The sequence below is a fragment of the Chelonoidis abingdonii genome, chromosome 2, assembly GCF_003597395.2.
Source record: "Chelonoidis abingdonii isolate Lonesome George chromosome 2, CheloAbing_2.0, whole genome shotgun sequence".
Lineage (NCBI taxonomy): Eukaryota > Metazoa > Chordata > Testudines > Testudinidae > Chelonoidis > Chelonoidis abingdonii.
The window spans coordinates 254915813-254936052 of NC_133770.1; the positions used below are offsets into that span (position 1 = coordinate 254915813).

The 20240-nt window shown below is 40.7% G+C and overlaps 1 protein-coding gene across 3 annotated transcripts in view; it reads left to right on the plus strand.

Annotated features, from left to right (window-relative positions):
- The first annotated feature begins 4360 nt into the window (after positions 1-4360).
- OSGIN2 (oxidative stress induced growth inhibitor family member 2) overlaps positions 4361-20240 on the plus strand; it is a 29753-nt gene continuing 13873 nt past the window's right edge. The window contains exons 1-4 of one of the 3 annotated variants that reach the window (XM_032795318.2): positions 4361-4477; positions 10755-10909; positions 17036-17172; positions 19352-19543. In XM_032795318.2, the coding sequence (XP_032651209.1) occupies positions 4434-4477; positions 10755-10909; positions 17036-17172; positions 19352-19543 (528 nt within the window). In that variant the 5' untranslated portion in view covers positions 4361-4433. Of the gene's footprint in view, positions 4478-10754; positions 10910-13781; positions 13857-14111; positions 14190-17035; positions 17173-19351; positions 19544-20240 lie in introns of those variants that run through there. The other 2 variants (XM_075063091.1, XM_075063092.1) reach the window with 2 other exon arrangements.

Consider the following 20240-nt stretch of genomic DNA (forward strand, 5'->3'; position numbering starts at 1 on the left):
CACACGCATGACATCATTATATTTCCCAAGGAGCTCTACCAAACCAAGGAATTTTCCCTTATTTTCAGTGAACAACTTATGCAACAAGCCCCGGTAAGCCAAATTATTCTTTGCAAGGAAGAGGGTAATTGAGATCAGATGCTCAAATATGTTCCTCCAATACTGGGTTTCCACATTAATGCACTGATTTTCTGTGTCTATGCATTTATAGGGCTCGAGCCTGAACTCAATTTCCATCCATTTGGAATAGGCTATAAAACGGTCTGGTAACTTTTCATGTTGCTTCAGACCATCAGCTAAGTTATGGCAATTATTGTACCTGATCACTACTGCCTAAAGCCTCGTCTATGTTGTTCTATTTCAGATATTTTTCCATCAAATTTGCCACTTGCTGCAAACTAGATTGCAGTTGAGCTATTTGCTTCCTATACTGAGCTTCTGAAGGCTTCTGTGTAGCATCTTTTATTTTATTTTATTTATGGGAGTATAGTTTAAATCCAGTAAGTCTCTTAATAGTTAGAGTTGGTGTATTTTGTAATGGATTATCAAAGCACTCAAAATCTATGTCTGCCCCTATATAGTCTTAGAAAGCCATAGAATCATAGGACTGGAAGGGACCTTAGGAGGTCATCCAGTCCAGTCTCCTGCACTCATGGCAGGACTGAGTATTATCTAGATCATCCCTGACAGGTGTTTGTCTAACCTGCTCTTAAAAATATCCAGTGGTGGAGATTCCACAACCTCCCTAGGCAAATCCCTCTTGATAGGTATTCTCTACTTACTTTACCTGTAAAGGGTTAAAAAGTCCCCCAGGTAAAGAAAAAAAAAGTAGGCACCTGAACAAAAGAGCCAGTGTGAAGGGTAGAACATTTTAAAATTGGGAAAGAAACTTTCTCTTTGTCTGTTGTTCTCTCTGGGCTGAAGAGACAGGCAGCAGGGATGCTGTATAAAGTTTGAACCAAATATGAAAAACATCAGATCATATCTAGAACTACTTTTAACAACCCAAATATGTAAGTAGATTAGGAATGTTTAGGAAGATGCAATTAGGTTTATTTCTGTTTATTTTTTAAGGCTTGTGGACCACGCTGTGATAATCTCTGATGCTTTTGTTTGCTTGTTACCTTTAAGCTAACCCCCAAGAAAGCTATTTTGGGCGCTTAATTTTTGGAATTGCTTTTTTAAAATCTAGCAAAAGCCTAAGTTCCAGGTGTATTTTGTTCCTTTTTGTTTTTAATCAAATTTACCTTTTTAAAGAACACGATTGGATTTTTGGTGTCCTAAGAGGTTTGTCCATGTTGCTTGATTAGCTGGTAGCAACAGCTAATTTCCTTTGTTTTCTTTCTCAGCTCTTCCTGGGGGTTGGGGGTGAAAGGGCTTCAGGGTACACCACAGGGAGGAATTCCCAAGTGCTCCTTCCTGGGTTTAAGGCGATTTTTTGCATTTAGGTGGTGATAGTGTTTACCAAGCCACGGTCAAAGAAAAGCTGTAACCTTGGGAGTCTAATACAAGTCTGGAGTGGCAAGTATTAATTTTTAAAATCCTTGTGAGCCCCCACCTTCTTAACTCAAAGTGACAGAGTGGGGATTCAGCCTTGACAGCCTCCCTGCTCAGGCAGACAGGGTTGACCTAGCTCTGCTCAAATTAGCATGCTAAAAAATAGCAGCAAGGACCTTGTGGCTCAAGCTAGCCCCTGAGCAATGACTCAGTGGGCTCAGAGTTGGTGGCTAGCTCAGGCTGCAGTCTCCACACTGCTATTGTTAGCAGGGTAGCTCAAGCAGAATAAGTGTGAGTCTGCCCACCCAGGCTGTGAGGCACATTCCCAGCTGCAGTGTATACATACCTTGCTAAGGACCCTAAACTCTACCATGCTACTAATAATAGAGAGAGAGAACTAGAGAAGCGATAAGATCACATGATTACACAGGTTAACCCTATGCAAAACGTTTTGGTGCAGAAATGGTTCTAAATTATCTGGGACAAAATCCAGCAGTTAAATGTGTGGGTTCCACTCACGACACTCCAACAGGGCTAGGGTTGCCAATCTTCCAGGATTGTCCTGGAGTCTCCAGGAATTAATGATTATGTCATGTGATGAAACCTTCTGCAATATATCCAACCATAATTGGCAAACCTAAGCAGGGCCCAAAGAATTGGTCAGTCATACACAGGCCAGGAATACAGACTTTCTGCACCTCCACTACAGCTCACAGAAATCTGGTGGGTCACATGTTAGGCACCTTAATGTCAATGTTTTTATCTCAACACTGGTGTTTCAGGACATAAGCGTTTGGCTGTAGGAAGAAACTTCTCTAATAAGCAAGTTATTCCATAATTGTCCATTATGGAGTGTCTTGTATCTTCCTCTCAAGTATCTGATGCAGAATGCTGGACTACAGGGTTCCTGGCCTGATGAGGTACAGTGATTGACATGCTCCTATCTTTGGCTGCCATGGTCCTAACAGAGTTACTATATGGCTGTGTGAAGAAGGGTATTCCTGCAAGTGACAGGTTATGGGAGTGTTACAGCCTGTGTGGCGCAGGAACCAATGGGGGAATTGTCTATTTTGTATGCATGGGAAAGGGCTGTTAATGGTGTTAGGGGGTGCTGCTGTCTCTGAGAGGTCAGAAAGGGATTGTTTTCCAGGGGCAGGAGTTGCTCTGTGGCAGTGAGAGGGGTGTTGCTGTTTGGGGGCAGGGTGGAAGAAGGGGCTATGGGGTGTTGCTGTTTGGGGGCAGGGTGGAAGAAGGGGCTATGGGGTGTTGCTGTTTGGGGGCAGGGTGGAAGAAGGGGCTATGGGGGTGTTGCTGTTTGAGGGCAGGGTGGAAGAAGGGGCTATGGGGGTGTTGTATGGCGGTAGGGTGGAAGAAGGGGTTATGGGGGAGTTGCTGTATGGGGTAGGGTGGAAGAAGGAGCTATGGGGGAGTTGCTGTATAGGGATAGGGTGGAAGAAGGAGCTATGGGGGAGTTGCTGTATAGGGGTAGGGTAGAAGAAGGAGCTATGGGGGAGTTGCTGTATGGGGACAGGGTGGAAGAAGGAGCTATGGGGGTGTTGCTGTTTGGGGGTAGGGTAGAAGAAGGGGCTATGGGGGAGTTGCTGTTTGGGGGCAGGGTGGAAGAAGGGGCTATGGAGGAGTTGCTGTATAGGGGCAGGGTGGAAGAAGGGGCTATGGAGGAGTTGCTGTATAGGGGCAGGGTGGAAGAAGGGGCTATGGGGGTGTTGTTGTATGGGGGTAGGGTGGAAGAAGGGGCTATGGGGGAGTTGCTGTTTGGGGGCAGGGTGGAAGAAAGGGCTATGGAGGAGTCGCTGTATAGGGGCAGGGTGGAAGAAGGGGCTATGGGGTGTTGCTGTTTGGGGGCAGGGTGGAAGAAGGGGCTATGGAGGAGTTGCTGTATAGGGGCAGGGTGGAAGAAGGGGCTATGGGGGTGTTGTTGTATGGGGGTAGGGTGGAAGAAGGGGCTATGGGGGAGTTGCTGTTTGGGGGCAGGGTGGAAGAAAGGGCTATGGAGGAGTCGCTGTATAGGGGCAGGGTGGAAGAAGGGGCTATGGGGTGTTGCTGTTTGGGGGCAGGGTGGAAGAAGGGGCTATGGAGGCGTTGCTGTATAGGGGCAGGGTGGAAGAAGGGGCTATGGGAGTGTTGCTGTTTGGGGGCAGGGTGGAAGAAGGGGCTATGGGGGTGTTGCTGTATAGGGATAGGGTGGAAGAAGGGGTTATGGGGGAATCCCTGTATAGGGGTAGGGTAGAAGAAGGAGCTATGGGGAAGTTGCTATATGGGGATAGGGTGGAAGAAGGGGCTATGGAGGCGTTGCTGTTTGGGGGTAGGGTGGAAGAAGGGGCTATGGGGGTGTTGCTGTTTGGGGGCAGGGTGGAAGAAGAGGCTATGGGGGTGTTGTTGTTTGGGGGCAGGGTGGAAGAAGAGGCTATGGGGGTGTTGTTATTTGGGGGCAGGGTGGAAGAAGGAAGGGGTTGCGGGGTGTTGCTGTCTGGGACCAGGAGAAGGGCCGGGGCTGTGACGGGTCGTAGGGACGAGCTCGCCCAGGGCTGTGGGGCTGGCCTTGGGCTGTTCACCCGCACGGGCCGAGATGCTCAATACCCGTTTCCCGAGTCTCCATCACTTGCCCCATCCCAAGCCCGCCTGTGCCCCGCGATCAGACTCTTGCGCACCGGGTTGCTGTCTCGCCTCCCGCGGCCCGGCCTCCTTCCCCTCCGCCGCGTATCCACAGCGGAGACGGCGGCAGTCCCCGCCCAGGCGCGTCCGCATCCCCGCCGGTTCCGGCTTCTCCCCCGCGTGACCTGAGGCCGCCGGGCGGGGAAGAGGCACCGAGCCAGCCGGGCCCCAGTGCGGCGGCAGCGAGAGGAGGCGGAGCAGCGCAGCCCGGACCAGCCGCCGCTCAGCTCAGCCGCCAGCCGGCTCCCCGCGCCCGTCCGCCCATGCCGGTGTGGTGCTGCCGCTGCTCCCTGGCCCGCCACTTCAGGTGAATCCCCGCCGGTCTGTGGGGCAAGGCGCCTGCCCGCTCCCGTGCGGAAGCCGCGCGCCGAGTCCCGCTGCAGGTTGAGAGAGGCCGGGCGGGAGGCGCGGGGAGAGTGAGGGGGGGACACGCGGGGAGAGATGCTGCGGTCGCGAGAGCAATGGCCGGGATGGGGGTGGGGAAGTGGGATCCCCAGGGGAATGGCCGTGATGTGGGTAGGGGTGTATCTGCGGGACAAGATGCGGGGGAGGTTGCAAAGGGTTTGGCTGTGATGGGGGTAGATGTGGGGTCCCCAGGGGAGTGGCTGTGGTGGGGGGCATGATGGTGGAGTCAGGAAGGGGTGTGATGAGTAGTGGGGGAGCGGGGGTTAAGGTGGGGTTGTGAAGGGAATGGTCATGATGGATGTTGCGGGGGCAGGTTGGTGGGGTTGTGAGGGGAATGGTAGTAATGGGGGTAGGGGTGTGGAGGGGCAGGGAGGTGGTGAGGAGAATGATCATGATGGGGTAAAGGTGGGGGTGTAGGAAGGTGGGGTCACAAGGGCAACGGTTGTGATGGGGTGGGATGTGGGGGGGATGGGGTCGCAAGGGGAATGGCTGTGATAGTGGGATGTTGGGGTCAAGAAGGGCTGTGATGAGAGTAGTGGTGTGTGTGGGGCAGGATGGTGGGGTCACAAAGAGAATGGCTGTGATGAGTGTTGGGGGCGGGGAGGTGGGGTTACAAGAGGAATGACCAGCTTGTGGGTAGGGAGCAGGGAGATGGTGTTGTGACAGGAATGACTGTGATGTGGGTAGCGGTAGGGAGGTGAAGGAACAGGGTTGGAATATAAGCCAAATAGGGGTGGGAGGAGACAGCTGTGGGGGGACAGAAATAGGGGGCAATGGAAGGATGTGGGGAGGACCAGGTTGTGGGGGAGAGAATTTGGGAAACATAGTTGTGTCTGGGTGTGGTTGGGGGTTGGGGCAGAGATAGGTGTGTATTAATGGGAGTAAAAGACCAGATCTCCAGTAGCCAGCCTGTGTTAGTCCTGACTCCATCCTCTGGCTCTTCTGGTTGTGGAATCACACATGCTCATATATGTATACAAAAATGGGCATGCCTAAGATTGTGTGCAGAAAATAATTGCATGCTATTTTTGAGAATGCAAATTCAGAGTATTTGCTGAATATTTGGTGCTCATTGTAGTTTTTTAACCATAAAATGTTGTTGGGTTTTTTTTAGGGAGCTGTTATTTGTATGTTCATCCCTACTCCTATTTTGTTTTGTGTATTTGGAAAAATATATCTAGTGGTTAAAGCATAGGACAGGGAGTCGGGAGATCTAGTTTCTGTTTCTGAATGTGCCACAGAAATTGTGTGATTGGACAAATCACTTAAACTCTCTAGCTCTGTCTGCACTGAGCTTTATTCTCAAGCTTCCGTCTCCATTGTAACTTCACTGGTGCTGGCAGTGGCGAGCGCATTAGTGTAGACTGGCTGCTGATGTTTCTACAGCCCTGTCATTTAACCTTGTTCAAGAGCATGTCTAGACAGTGAGAGATTGTAAGAAAGAGCTCAATTTAAACAAGACTGTAGTGCCTTTGGCTCAGTGTGCACAAGGTTTTGGTGCATTTACTCAATTGTAAAGTAGGGATTATAATAATTACTATGGGTGTTGAAAAAATTAATGTACGGTATTCCTGTAGTCTTAAACTTTGAACGGACTGAGACACTGTCAACTTAGAAATCCTGTTATAAACAAACATTTGTTTACTTATTACCTTAGCACTTTAGATTAAAAGTAAAAGAATTGAAAGGTGGAAAGAAAATATACTAGTCACTACTATGCTGTTTGTATACTTCTCTTCTATTTCAACTTGGACAGTGAAAATCAGTAAAGTAGTTTTCACATTTGTTGATTCTCCCTTTTATTTTTGGGTTCTTAGTACTGCAGTGTCTGGGTTTCAAACACTGAATGGGATTTTTTTTAATGAAGATTCAGTGGACATTTGTTTTAAAAACATTTTTATTGGTATTAAAGTTTTTAAAAGCTTGTTTTTACAAAATTTAAATTTGAGCCTATATTTTAGTGAACTCTAAAACCTGTATTTTATCTCTCACCCAAGGGTGGGCTTAGCAGAAGTATTTTTGTAAAAATTATACTGGAATAGGAATCACTTAAAACTGGAAATTGTCTATTGAAGAAAGGGTGGCTTAAATTAAGTTTTCAGTATTTTAAAATTTATAGTGTTGGATAAGGCATCCTTCCGACAAAACCATGCCGTGGCCAGTTAAATGATAGATGCTACAGAAGAATTTGATATGATTCGGTCTGGAAAGAAAATCTTGACTTAGATTTTATATTATTTATATATAATCTAACATTTTCCTTGACAACTTTTTTCTGCACTGATAACTAAAAAATCAAAACAAAAAAACCCTAAAAGTATTAGCTTCCTTGTTTATTGCAAGCTAATTTTAAATTTAGTTATCTGAAGAAAACATACTACTAGATGCCTTTGTTATGACCATAATAGCATTATTTGGCCATGACTCTGTAACTGACAAACCATTGTGCCCACTTGTAGTTATTCAGGATAAGAGCTAATAGTCATGTTAGCAAATCCCCCCTACTCCCAAAGTTGTCTATCAAGGTTATAATGATGTATGTTATCCTTGTTACAGAAAAATTGTTTTGGGTTTTACGTTCATATTTGGTTTAAGATTAGAAAAGAGATGGCATTAGTAACTCTGTAGTTAAGCCCTCGTTGAGATTTTCACTTAATGATTAAACTTAGTCTCCAGAGCTGACACGATAACTCTTCAGAGAACAAAATAATTTTCTATATAATATTTTAATCAAATATACTAACTTAAGTAGAGGAAACATTTTTAATTGGCCTACTTTTGAATTTATCACGTTTTCTTCACATTTCTTTTGGTACCTTTAGCTAAACATTCATAGTCCCTACAATATCCAAATGTGTCTTTTATGTTCAAATAATACTAAAGACCAGACACGCATCACATTTGAAATTTCACAATTAATCTTGTAACTATTTTCTTTTAATCAGGCTTTTGAGCCTTTGTAGACTGATCATATCCATCAGCTACTTCTGATATCCCAGGTAGGGCTGTAAGAGGGAGAGAGGAAGCTGGGTGTGAGTGGGGATGTGAGGAGACAGGCATAGCAAGAAAGGCTTTGGGGATTCTAAGGGGTTGAATGAAATTTTGCCGAGAGAAGGTTAGCAGGAATGATTTGGATTTGGTTTTATCTGTTAGGTAGGAATTAGAATAGAAATCTGCATATTATGTGTATGTAAAGTTTATTATTTGCATAGTTGGCATTAGGGCTACATGTTAGTTGCTTGAGATGTGGATGAAGATATATGGAGTGTGGTTGGCCGGAGTTAATTGGAAAGGGGAACTGTTGAGTGGAGTGTTGATAATGTGTTGAGTTGTTTAGCTGCCTTTCTTTCTTTTCATGGTTTGTGCTGGTGCAGTCCTACAGTCTTAACCCAAAGTTAACAAAGATTTTTTTCTGTAGGATATAAATTAAAAGTTGGATTCAGTTAAATACTTAAAAATGCTTTTAGTTTAATTTTAATGTACTGTTCTGTGTTACCTGGCTGATAAAGAACCAAGAAGAAACTCATCTCAAATAGCTTCTATCGTGGGATAAACACAGTGAATATATGGTGTTGCATCCTACTACAGAAGAATCCACATTATCAAGGACACCACAGTCCTTCAATTTTGTGTGGGAACTTAGAACTTCAAACCAAATGGTACAGTGCAATATATTTGAATCTTAGAGAAGAGTATCTGTATACAAGATACTGCTGCCTAACTAAAGAATATGTTTTGCACTTTACATGCACACAAACATGTCTCAGTGACACCTTATTACTTTTAACATTATGGATGCCAAGAACATAATTGGGCAGACAAAGGATAGTTAGATTTAAAGAGACACAGCTGATTGATTTAGGCCCACAATTTAGTCAAAATATTCTCATGATTTTTCTTTTAAATATTCGAATGTAAAGTTATTTGTTTAAACTGAGTCTGCTACAGTGCTTGGAAATCAAACTTTGCAGTACTGTGCAAGTTCATTTGAGAACAAATATGCTCTTGGAGGAGGAGTGGGATGAAACTAATCTATTTTTACTTTCCAAGCTGAGTAAAATGCAAAAAAGCAGTTATATGCGTCCTTTAAAAAAATATCATCACACTAGGCTAGTGATACTATAACAGTAATTGTCAATTTTAGTAGACACAGTAAGACAGTGAGCCTCTTTACTCTAGTTTCTGGGGAAAATAGGTGGAGAGGCACTTACTAGCATTGTCCAGCCATGCCAGAAGAAAGACAGAAGACAATGGATATGGTTTAATTAGTCAGCAACTGTATTCACTTAAATTATCTGGGTGTACCTGCCTGATTGGGAAGGGGTAATACTGGACTTTTGGTGTCCCTGTCCTTAAACACAGTCCTAAAAAAGTAAATTATATTTTTAAATGATTTCAAATCTTAAAGAATTTGGAGTGCCGTACAATAGGTAAGAACTTGATTTTCAGATTACTTTTAACCTGCCAGGTTTCAGAGTAGCCGCTATGTTAGTTTGTATCCGCAAAAAGAACAGGAGTACTTGTGGCACCTTAGAAACTAACAAATTTATTTCAGCATGAGCTTTCGTGAGCTACAGCTCACTTCTTCGGATGCATAGAATGGAACACAGAGACAGGAGAGATTTATACATACAGAGAACATGAAAAGGTGGAAGTATGCATACCAACAGGAAGAGTCTAATCAATTGAGATGAGCTGTCATCAGCAGGAGAAAAAAAAACTTTTGACGTGATAATTAAGATGACCCATAGAAGGTGTGAGGAGAACTTAACATAGGGAAATAGATTCAATTAGTGTAATGACCCAACCATTCCCAGTCTCTGTTTAGGCCTGAGTTAATTGTATCTAATTTGCATATTAATTCGAGTTCAGCAGTCTCTCTTTGGAGTCTGTTTTTGAAGTTTTTTTGTTGCAAAATTGCCACCTTCAAGTCTGTCACTGAGTGGTTAGAGAGGTTGAAGTGTTCTCCCACTGGTTTTTGAATGTTATGATTCTTGATGTCAGATTTGTGTCCATTTATTCTTTTGCGTAGAGACTGTCTGGTTTGGCCAATGTACATGGGAGAGGGGCATTGCTGGCACATGATGGCATATATCACATTGGTAGATGTGCAGGTGAACGAGTCCCTGATGGTGTGGCTGATGTGATTAAGTCCTATGATGGTGTCACAAAAGCTCATGCTGAAATAAATTTGTTAGTCTCTAAGGTGCCACAAGTACTCCTGTTCTTTTAACCTGCCAGTATCCTTTTAGATATACCAATAAAGAATGTGCTCTAATAACACCACAAAATGATTCAAAGAGAGGAGTTTGTACAGTGTGGTTTAATCTAACAGAAATCCAAGTAGTCTATAAACTTCTTGGGACAAGGATCTCTTTTGAAGTATTTATCTCACACTTGGCCACTGTAAAACAAATAGTGAATTTTTGAATCTAAAAGGATTATATTATTGGGAGTGAATTTAGCAGAAACAGTCTATTGAAATTGTTCTTGTTCAATTCAGAACATCTGTGAGTTCATTAGAGAGTCTGTTGATTATTTTTAATAAGTTATTTTTGCATTGAACTGGAGTTGTAATTTGAATATAAATTATCCCAAGTTCTCCAGATGTATGTAATTTATCAATTACATCAATGTCTAGTAAAACTTTGGAAAGTATTGCATTTAATTTTTTGACTGATTTAGGGAAAAAACCTTTGTAATTAAATACTATGTTTATAGGTTGATAAATGTTTGACCTAAGCTTTGGCATTGCTGGAAGCCTGGTAGGCAATTATTGCCAAGAACCAAATATTTATTACATTTAAGGTATAAAAAGGGTGTGGGGAAGCAATAGTTTAAATCACTAGATTTATAATTGGACACTGAATTTGAATGAGACACACATTAGATTATATTCTGCAGGTCCTTTTCTTTTTCCGTCTGTATCCTTTTGTGATCTTTTTTGGAGGAAATAGGTTTTTTTCCCCCATTATTGTAGCAAAGAAGCAATATTCGGTGTGGGAAAAGTTATACTGAAGAATAAAATTCTGTATGTGAACTGATTAGTGTTTGTTTTTCTTTTGCGTAATGCAATCAGAGTTTTTTATCAATTCGACAGTTTTAAGGCAATGATCCAGTAGTGACTTAATTTTTGAAGAATGTGCTGTAATGCTCAACTGATGTTTTTTCTCAAATAGAAATTACAGTGGCTCTGAAAGTGAAGGACAACTTTTGAGCTCCTTAGTGCAGCATTTTGGTGACAACCTTGGGAGGAAAGATAAAAGAATGCCCTTACTAGAAGAAACCACTCTGACTGGGGACCCGCTCCTGACTGTGCCAATAGTAATAATAGGTGAGTTATCTCCAGAGATTATTTTGTGTTCTCTGGCACTACCATTACTTTTTTAAGAACCAGGAGTGCAAATCCATTTATAATTAAATAAATTGGTGTTTGCCAAATGATAACCCATCTCCAAGGTGAAGGTGTTTGTTAGATTGATACAATTAATACAGTTAACAATATTACTATCAAGTTGTCAGGGATAGCTCAGTGGTTTGAGCATTGGCCTGCTAAACCCAGGGTTGTGAGCTCAATCCTTGAGGGGGACAGTTAGGGAACTGGGGTAAAAATCTGTCTGGGGATTGGTCCTGCTTTGAGCAGGGGGTTGGACTAGATGACCTTCTGAGGTCCCTTCCAACCCTAATCTTCTATGATTAAGTCAAATGACTGGTTATCATTGAAATGTATTTGAACTGAAAATGTTTATTTTACTGGAAGATATTGAGGCAGCAGTGTTTTGGCATGAATGGTGAGTTTGTTGGCAGATACCAGATTTGAGTGCAGTAGAGATTTAGGCCTCAATTCTGCAGTCTAATATACTTGAGCACACCTTTATGCCTGCATGAAGTCCTACTTATGTCATTAAGACTGGACTTGGAGAGCGCTTTGTTTGAATGAATTAGACTGGAAGATGCAAACATTACAATTAGGCAATTTTTGTACAGTACAATTACAGTTACTGAGACATAAGTCTATCAGGGTAGATTGATTGATTTAAATCAAAATTGATTATTTAACTCACTGTAATCATCATTTAAATCAGCAAGCAGGAATCAATTAAAATTGATTTTTAATCATGTTTTGCATTTTAATTTTTACTTATTCTCCTAAACAAAAGGTTGATTTTCATTGGTTGATAATCATAAAACATGGTTTTGCAACTAAAAATTGCCTCTACACTAAACGTGGTGTTTCTTTTTGCAAGGAAGATACTCTGTATCTATAGACATTTGAGTAATTATATAGCTTAAGTTATATTTATTCAGATTCCTAATTTTTATATTTTTTATTATATTAGAAAACGGTGAATAATTCATTTCTTATTTACTAGCTGATTAATTTTTTTTGCTTGTGATTTGTGTCCCACTCTGGTATGGAAATTTCAATTCAATTAAAAATATCAAAACAGCATTTTAAAAGTTTTTTAAGTAGTTAATAACTACTTTAATGTGCTGTATACATAAGAAAAAAAGTTTATCAAAAAGCTTAGCAAAATGTTTTGCATTTAAAAATAACTGATTTATTAAACAAAGGAAGCAATATCTGCAGTTAGTGAGTTCAGCTGATTCTTATCATCATGTCCTTTGATACTTCAGAACTAGTAGAACTCATCCTCTCACACCTAGTTTTTATTACTAGATTGGAAGAGAAAACAAGCTTTCCTGCTTTGTCAACATCTATTGGTTTTTAGCTTTGAAGTAATCATGGAACTCAACTCGCTGAATTTAAATGAAGAAAATATTCTCTCTGCGTCTGCAGAAGAGCCTACAGCTGTCAAAAGCTGTTTTAGCACTTCAGCAGACTGTGGTTCCAGATGCTTAGCCAGTGACTTCAACCTGTTGGTTTGACTTTCTTCAAAACTTTGGCAGAAACCATATACTGCTTAATTTTTTGTATCTATTTTAAATTTTAAAAATTCAATTTGTGTTTATTTTAAATCACTGATTTTTTTAAATCCATCCTGAACTGTATTTATTCAACTTTTTTTCTGATACAGCAATCACTATAGTGTCTGGGTGCTGTTAGCAATTAAAATCATCACATCATAAAACTGATTCTTCACCAAGATAATCAGTTTAAGTTGTTAAACTGTAGACTTGGTAAAACAGTTTATTAAAGGCTTGTACTACAAAGGTTGACAAATGACGAACTGCTAGAAGAAATAAATTCTTCAGGAGTGGATCCTGTGGATATGTCGACACTGTAGTAAAACACCTGTGACTGGCCCGTGTCGGTTGACTTGGGCTATGGGGCCGTACAGTTGCAGTGTAGATGTCCGAGCTTGGGCTGGAGCTTGAGTTCTGGAATCTTCCCCACCTGCTGAGTGGCCAAAGCAAGGTGCTGAACTCTATCTCATCTGATGCATCATTATTAGCCAAACATAGTGCCCACAATAATATGTTAACCTGGAGATGACCAAGGCATCTATTGCTATGGTGAGTTTCATACCCTGCAGGAAGAGAAAGTTTCCTGGCATTCTGCCAGTCATGGTCCAGGACTGCCATATGGTTCCTGATTCAAAACTTGCACTAGTTTTCAATAATTGTGCATTATACAAATACCTGTGCTAAGTACTGCTGCTACCTTCAGAACTCCTCTACTTGCCCACATCAAATGCAGCAGCCATAACTTCTTCCAGTGAAAAATAAACGTTTTTATCCCAAATATGTCCGAACACTTTTTTAAATCATATATTTTAGAACTGGAAATCTTATAACCTGATCCCTCAGTGGACAGCCTATTATCTCTAATATGCACCTGTTGCAAGTAAGAAGTCTTAAAGATTTGAAATAATACTTTAGTAAGAAAGAATGGCAAGTTTGTTCACTGTATTTCATCTTGGTCTTTCTCCAAGTGCCTCTGTGCTTTCTCCTGTGCTGCCTCTTGTGACTGAAATGATCTTCCTCATATATGCCATGTAATCTCCCAGTCTTCCTTCCCATCCCTCATTCATTGCCCATCTTTCTTTTAGTTTCCCAATGTTAGGGCATGTCTACACTTGCCATTTAAAGCACAAAAAGTCCCTTTTTTTTGTGCAAAAAACATGGGAGCATCTACACTTGCCAATGACTTTTTGCTGTGAAACTCAGAAGGCATACAGTTCTTACCGGTGATATTTTTGCAGTGATGTGTAAGTGAAGAAACGTTCTTTCTGTTTACACAGCTTTTAGTCTCCAGAGGATATCCCACAGTGTCTAGGTGACCACTCTGGTCAGCAGCTCTGCTGCTCTGACGCCAGGTAAACAGACATTCGCTCCTCCCCCTGTAAAGACCTGGGAACTTTGAAACTCCCCTTCCTGTTTTCTTGGCAAGTGCTCACTTATCTGGCATGGTGACAATGGATGCTCCACGGGGCAAATGATCCCTTCCTTGGAGCAATGCTGATCTACTGCAGCTGATCAGTGTTTGGGGAGAGCAGGCTGTGCAGGGACCCATGCTGCTCTGTGATCACCCCCCTTCCCTCAAGACCTATCCTCAAAATGGAGAGAGCTGCACTGTGGGATAGCTGCCCTCAGTGCGCTGCTCTCGATGGAAGTGCTGCAGATGTGAACATGATCTGATGCCTGTGGAAGTAAGTGAGAACACAAACCAGTGCCTTTCTTTTACTGGTTCCCTATCACCAGTGAAACTGATAGCGCAAAAACTCTGCAAGTGTAGACAAAGCCTTAGTGTCTTCCCACTGCACAAATTTAGTAATAAAACGAGTAACATGATGTATTCATTACACAATTATTTTAAGCTTATTTTGTCCTTCCCTTAATCTCCCCTGACCTTTGTCTGTCATCTTTCCCTATTTTATGTGTAATTTAGGACTTGATCCTGCAAATCCTTATTCATGCAGATAGTCCTTACTCAGATAAATAGTGCTGTTGGGACTTGGAGAGAGGTTTTTTTAGGGTAACTTACTTTTAAGTTACTAATTTTTTATTCTTTCCTGCCACAGTATTAGCAGTGCTTTGTGTTCACAGTTTTGTAGCCAGGACTTGGTTTTTCTATTGTGTTGCGAAATAAAAATTTTTATTTGGCATTTATTCAGTAAAAGAAAGGTAAAGAGAAGGGAAAACTGAGAAGATGAAACAAATCTTCATTTAACAAACTCCCTCTTGTTGTAAAAAGTGTTTTACTGGGGAAAAATCTTTCAATAAATGTTTCTAAAATATTGCTAAACGGACACTATCAATTTGAAAATCATACTTCTGTCTGAAAACTTTGCTCCTACTTTCATTAAAAGTAACATCAAATATTAGTACTGCTGAATGATGTACAAAGTCCAAGAGAAATACTAAATAGAATTAATCAGAACAGGTAGGTGTATGTTTACCTTATTTTATCATTGAATTTAACATACACATCTCTAAAAGCAAATATAAGTATAAGCGAGGCAATATTTCTTCTCCTTCAGATTGGAACAATAGAGATGGTTCTCCATTCACGGAGAAGCCCATGTCTGTACTCCATGCTGTTCCTGATCCCCAAAAGATCCATGTCAAAGTTCAAGATAGTCCTTCCTTCCCCCCACATCTCAGATATGTCCTGTGCTAAACAAACACCTTAGCTTTTGAACTCAGTCTGTTTTGCCCAGAATGCAGTTCATTCTTCTGTAAACACAAGTTCCTTAAGTTCTCATCCAAAAAACAATGTTTGCAATAAACCATTTTTACATTCATTGGTTCACAAAGATGGCTATTTGCACTACAGTGTCTTAATTTATGATAATGAGGGTTCTTTTATCATAGATTACTGTTGACCAAGACCCACTTCTACCATTATGCAGTCAGCCAATATTTATATAACTAGACAAAGGGGTGGTTGGAGTTTAAAATTAAAATGTATATTATTTATTTATACTGCAGTAATACCTAGATGCCACAAAGAGGATCAGGGCCCCATTAGGGATAGACACTGTAGAAAAATGTGATTCCTGTCCTGAAGAGCTTACCATCTAAAATATATATTTTATTTAAAACCATTTGATCAGAAAATAATCTGAGCCCCATCTACATTACAATGTTAATAAAGTCAGGGGGCCCAGTTGTGTTATGTTGTGCACAGGACTTTGTTTTCCCTGTAATTGGTTAAATCTTTGACCCAGTTGTGGGGACATTCTTGTAACGTAGATGAAACCTCAGAGCGTCTCCGTAACTAGGTTTATTATTTAATTATACGCTGGTACTAATAATCTATTGCTGTCAGTTACTCCATTAGTTTAAGTGGCAGAGGTTTGTGCAGTGGTTCTAAATGTGAAGCACTCGGATATTATAATGAGTGCCATATAAATGCCCATGAGGAAACTAATAATTCTGTCTTCAGAGTAAAGTTTCAACAGTGTGCGATAAATAAGGCCAAAATTGAACAAAGAGGATAAAACAAAGTATTGAATAGTTGCTCATTAAATGAGCACCATCCATCCTGTATACTAGATGAGGCAGTGATGCTGTGGAAAAAATAATATGTAATCATGTAATTAGAGACTATATCAAATGCATAGGGGACCAAATTAAGGTTGCATAGGCAACCGTAATCCTGGCTTCTCATAACTTTTGAGGGTTGACTTTGCAAACTTAGTAATGTTCTTTTAACATAGTATTTCTGTTTGTATATGTGTATTATGCTAATATTTAGGTGACAACCAAATCAAGGTCCTACAGTGCTGGGCACTGGCGATGCACGTAGTAGATAACTGGTTCTTATGTTTAACTTGATTACAGAGACACTTAAATCCTATCCACTTTGCAATTTTCTCTCCTATTGTAACCAATTCTCAAACAACTCTGTTGTAATCAGTTCTACTGATTCTACTAGTTATAGTATTGGCAGGGCAGAAATGTCTTATAAATCAGCTTGAAAGGTGATGCAATTGAACTTGCAAATGACACCTTTGTTTTGATTTTGTCATCTTTTGTAGTGAGCTCCTTTTCTACTCTTTTTCAAACCAGTTCATATTTGTCGTCATTAAATGGCTTCGCTAACCAGAAAGAACGCCAAGTAGACAAAACTTACTATCTATCAAATTTCATTGCCATATTGGATGTATATTGTGTTTATACTTTGTGACCGAGTTTTTATTTTAATCAGTCCTACATTGACCTATACTGACATACTTACGTTTGAGACAGGCTTAAATATCATGTTTGTTCTCCTATTCTTCTCTTTTTAACCAACTATTCTCCCCCACCACCCAAAAAGCATTCTGCAGGGTTTTTGAAAAGGTCCCCAGTGCTAGGATTTATTGTAGGGTGAAGATTTTAGACTGTAAGCTTTTCTGAGTAGGGATAGTATGCTGTATGCATAGCACATTTGGGGACATTGCTACAATGTAGTTATTTTGCTACTTTTGTGGTAATATACATATCTTAGCTGTTGTAATAAGACTTCTTAAAATGCTTGTTAAAATGTTTTAACTTTTGTTTTTAACAGGGAATGGACCTTCAGGAATTTGCCTTTCTTACATGCTGTCTGGGTATAGGCCATACTTGTCTCCTGAAGCTGTACATCCAAATCCCATTTTGCATAGTAAATTAGAAGAAGCTAGACATCTCTCTATTGTTGACCAAGTAAGTTTTCACTAACACTTCATTCAAATGTTTTCCTTTAACAGACCAAACTAGTAAACACTTTGTTTCCTTTTATGAGCTTCTTAAGATACTTTATAATCATTTAAGATATGTAATGCCATTGGCATGGTCTTAACCTGCAAAGAATTCTTCAAGACCTACACTATTACTCCTTGAGGGAGGCATGATATAAGCATAGGAGTGGGAGCCAGCAACTCCTACTGTGGCCTTGAGCAAGTCACCTGATCTCTCTCCCTCCATTTTTCTCACCTGTAAAATTAAGATCATATTTGTAAAGGGGTTTGAATTTGTAAAGTGCTAACTAAGTGATAATTATTAATCCAGAAATTTAAGACAGCTACTTTATGGGGATCCAGCATACTTTATCCAGTCACAGTTAAAATATTTAACAAGTTGTTAACATTCAGCATCTTCACTTGCACAAAAATAACACTGAATTTACTGGGCTAATTTCAGTTATGCTGTAAAATTATTCATCTCAAAGTAAGTGCTGTTTACATCTGCTTATAGTCTGAATTTAATTTAATGATGATAAGCACTATGTCCATCAGTAAGTAAGTGACTGGGCACTTAGTCATGTACTGGTATGTATATTTCACTGTAACAGTGTATTAATTCATCTGATATAGGGAGGGAGAAATAATCTGGGTAGAGGAAAGAAAATAGGAAGATTTGAACTATGAAGTAGTTTGTTTGTTTTTAACATCACTCAGGTGCCAACTTTGTAGGCCTCAGTGAATCCAGGTTTGATTTTGGCAGGAAAGCAATTTGTCTTTGCTGCTGGCTATAAATGCTGTGTATGCGTCTGACTTTGCACCCACAGGGCTTCAGTCTGATTTTGGAGAATAAAACATCTCCATGCCTTGTCAACAAAATAGTGTCTAAAGGCTTAGTTTTTCTTTTGGTTAGTTGCAAAGTCCTTTGCTAAGCTGATGTTTCTGGCTTTGAAGTCATAGCAGTTAGGTGGATGTTGAAAAAAGAATATAAATATTTGTAGATGCAGGGGTGAAAGTAACATTAAATACTTACTGGTGGGGCGGGGCCTCAGGCAGAAGGGGCAGGGCTGGGTGTCATCTCGGGGCTCCAGCAGTGATTTAAAGAGCTTGGGGCTCTGGCCGCTGCCATGGTAGCAGCAGTGGCAGCTGGGAGCCCCGGGGCACCTGTGCCCCCCCACCTCCCCGGTCAGCGGCCTGGGGTGGGCAAAAGGGGGAATGACGTTAAAGCGCTGCTGTGGCAGTGCTTTAAGGAGGGTCCTGTGCCGTGGCAGCGCTTTAACATCTTTGCCCCCTTCCCTCCCCCCCGTCAGTGCCCACTTCTTACCAGTACCCGCTTTTACCCTGGTAGGAAGTTTTATAAAATGTCTGTTAAAGGAAAACTACATTTATAAAATAGTTTCTAATTCACCTAAAAAGACTAGTAAAAAAGAATAAATAGTATTGAAATAAATTCGGGAATAGCCATTCATACAAGGGGCTGACCTTGACATGATAGAAGTCATTTAGCCCAACCCCTCCGCATCAGGGGAGTAAGTATAACCACACAATGATGGAGAGTGTGATTTAGGGAACCTGTTCATTTTATGGTAACCTCTATGATTTAAAACTATGGCTGACTTGTCCTTTTACTAATAGACTTAACTGGTAACTTTAAAAGTTGTTGTACATTTTCTTTATGTTCAAACAATGAGTACAATCCTAATTTATGTTGTTAGAGTTGACTCTTCTTGGGAATGCAAACCATCCCTAATTAAGAGGAACTATCCTTTTTTTAAAAGTATCAATCTACTCTGTCCCCCTAAAAGGTTTTCCTAGTGAAATGTATTTCAGCTGTGTTGTCCTGTTTTTATTTCTCAAATGTCTCTATTGATAGTTTTCAAATATTGCCAGCTATTGATGCATTAAAAAGTGAGCTCCTATTGAGAGGGACAGAAACTCCTTTCACAGTTATGGCAATACTGAAACAGTGACACGTATTGTATCTAAAATTGCTTTGAATATACCATTATAGTAAATATTTTAACTAAACTATAACTAATTACTGCAGTTTTCCTTTGTTTGATTTTGCAGTAGTGATTTCCAGCTGAAATTCTGTCTGCACATTAAAACTATACTGTATGGTAACAGTTGCATTAACAAGGAAATCTTTCTTCTTAATATAGGATTTAGAATACTTGTCTGAAGGTCTTGAAGGACGTTCTTCCAATCCAGTTGCAGTACTTTTTGATACACTGCTTCATCCAGATGCTGACTTTGGCTATGATTACCCACCTGTTCTGCACTGGAAGCTAGAACAGCATCATTATATCCCACATATAGTGTTTGGCAAAGGACCACCTGGTGGAGCTTGGCATGTGAGTAAACTTTTCATTTATACAGGCATAAGCTTTCGTAGGAAAAAAACCCACTTCTTCAGATGCATCAGCCATCCACCTGAAGAAGTGGGTTTTTTACCCATGAAAGCTTATGCCCAAAGAAATCTGTTAGTCTTTAAGGTGCCATCGGCTCCTCATTGTTTTTGTGGATACAGTTTAACACGGCTACCCATCTGATACTCAGCTTGATGGGTTTGTATTTGAGGGTTTTCTTAGTATGGGTCTGATTTGTAAATGTTAATGAGAATTGCAGCTTCACCCTTCAGACATACCAAAGCCTAAATGTTTGACAAGACCCAAAAAGAGAGCCTAAAATATATTCAGGAAATTTAAAATGCTGTGGGATTCATTTTCTAGCATAAATAACTCTGTTACTTCAATGTCATGATTATTTACATCACGAATAAGGAATGTTCAGCAGTAAAAGTTAGGGGACACTACACTTGTGTGGAACATAGATAACTTTGGGACTGAAATAAGAGAACATTTGAGTGGTTTTGTTGCAGGTACACAGCAGCTCCACAAGCCCTGTTACTCCTGCATGTGAACTTATTCAAATGGAAGTGTTCCTGGTATGTTTGCCTATTTTTATGCTCCACTGCCAGATTACACACAGAATTTTGATTAATAAAAAACTACATTGCTGACCTAACTGCTGCAAGTCTGATTCAGAATT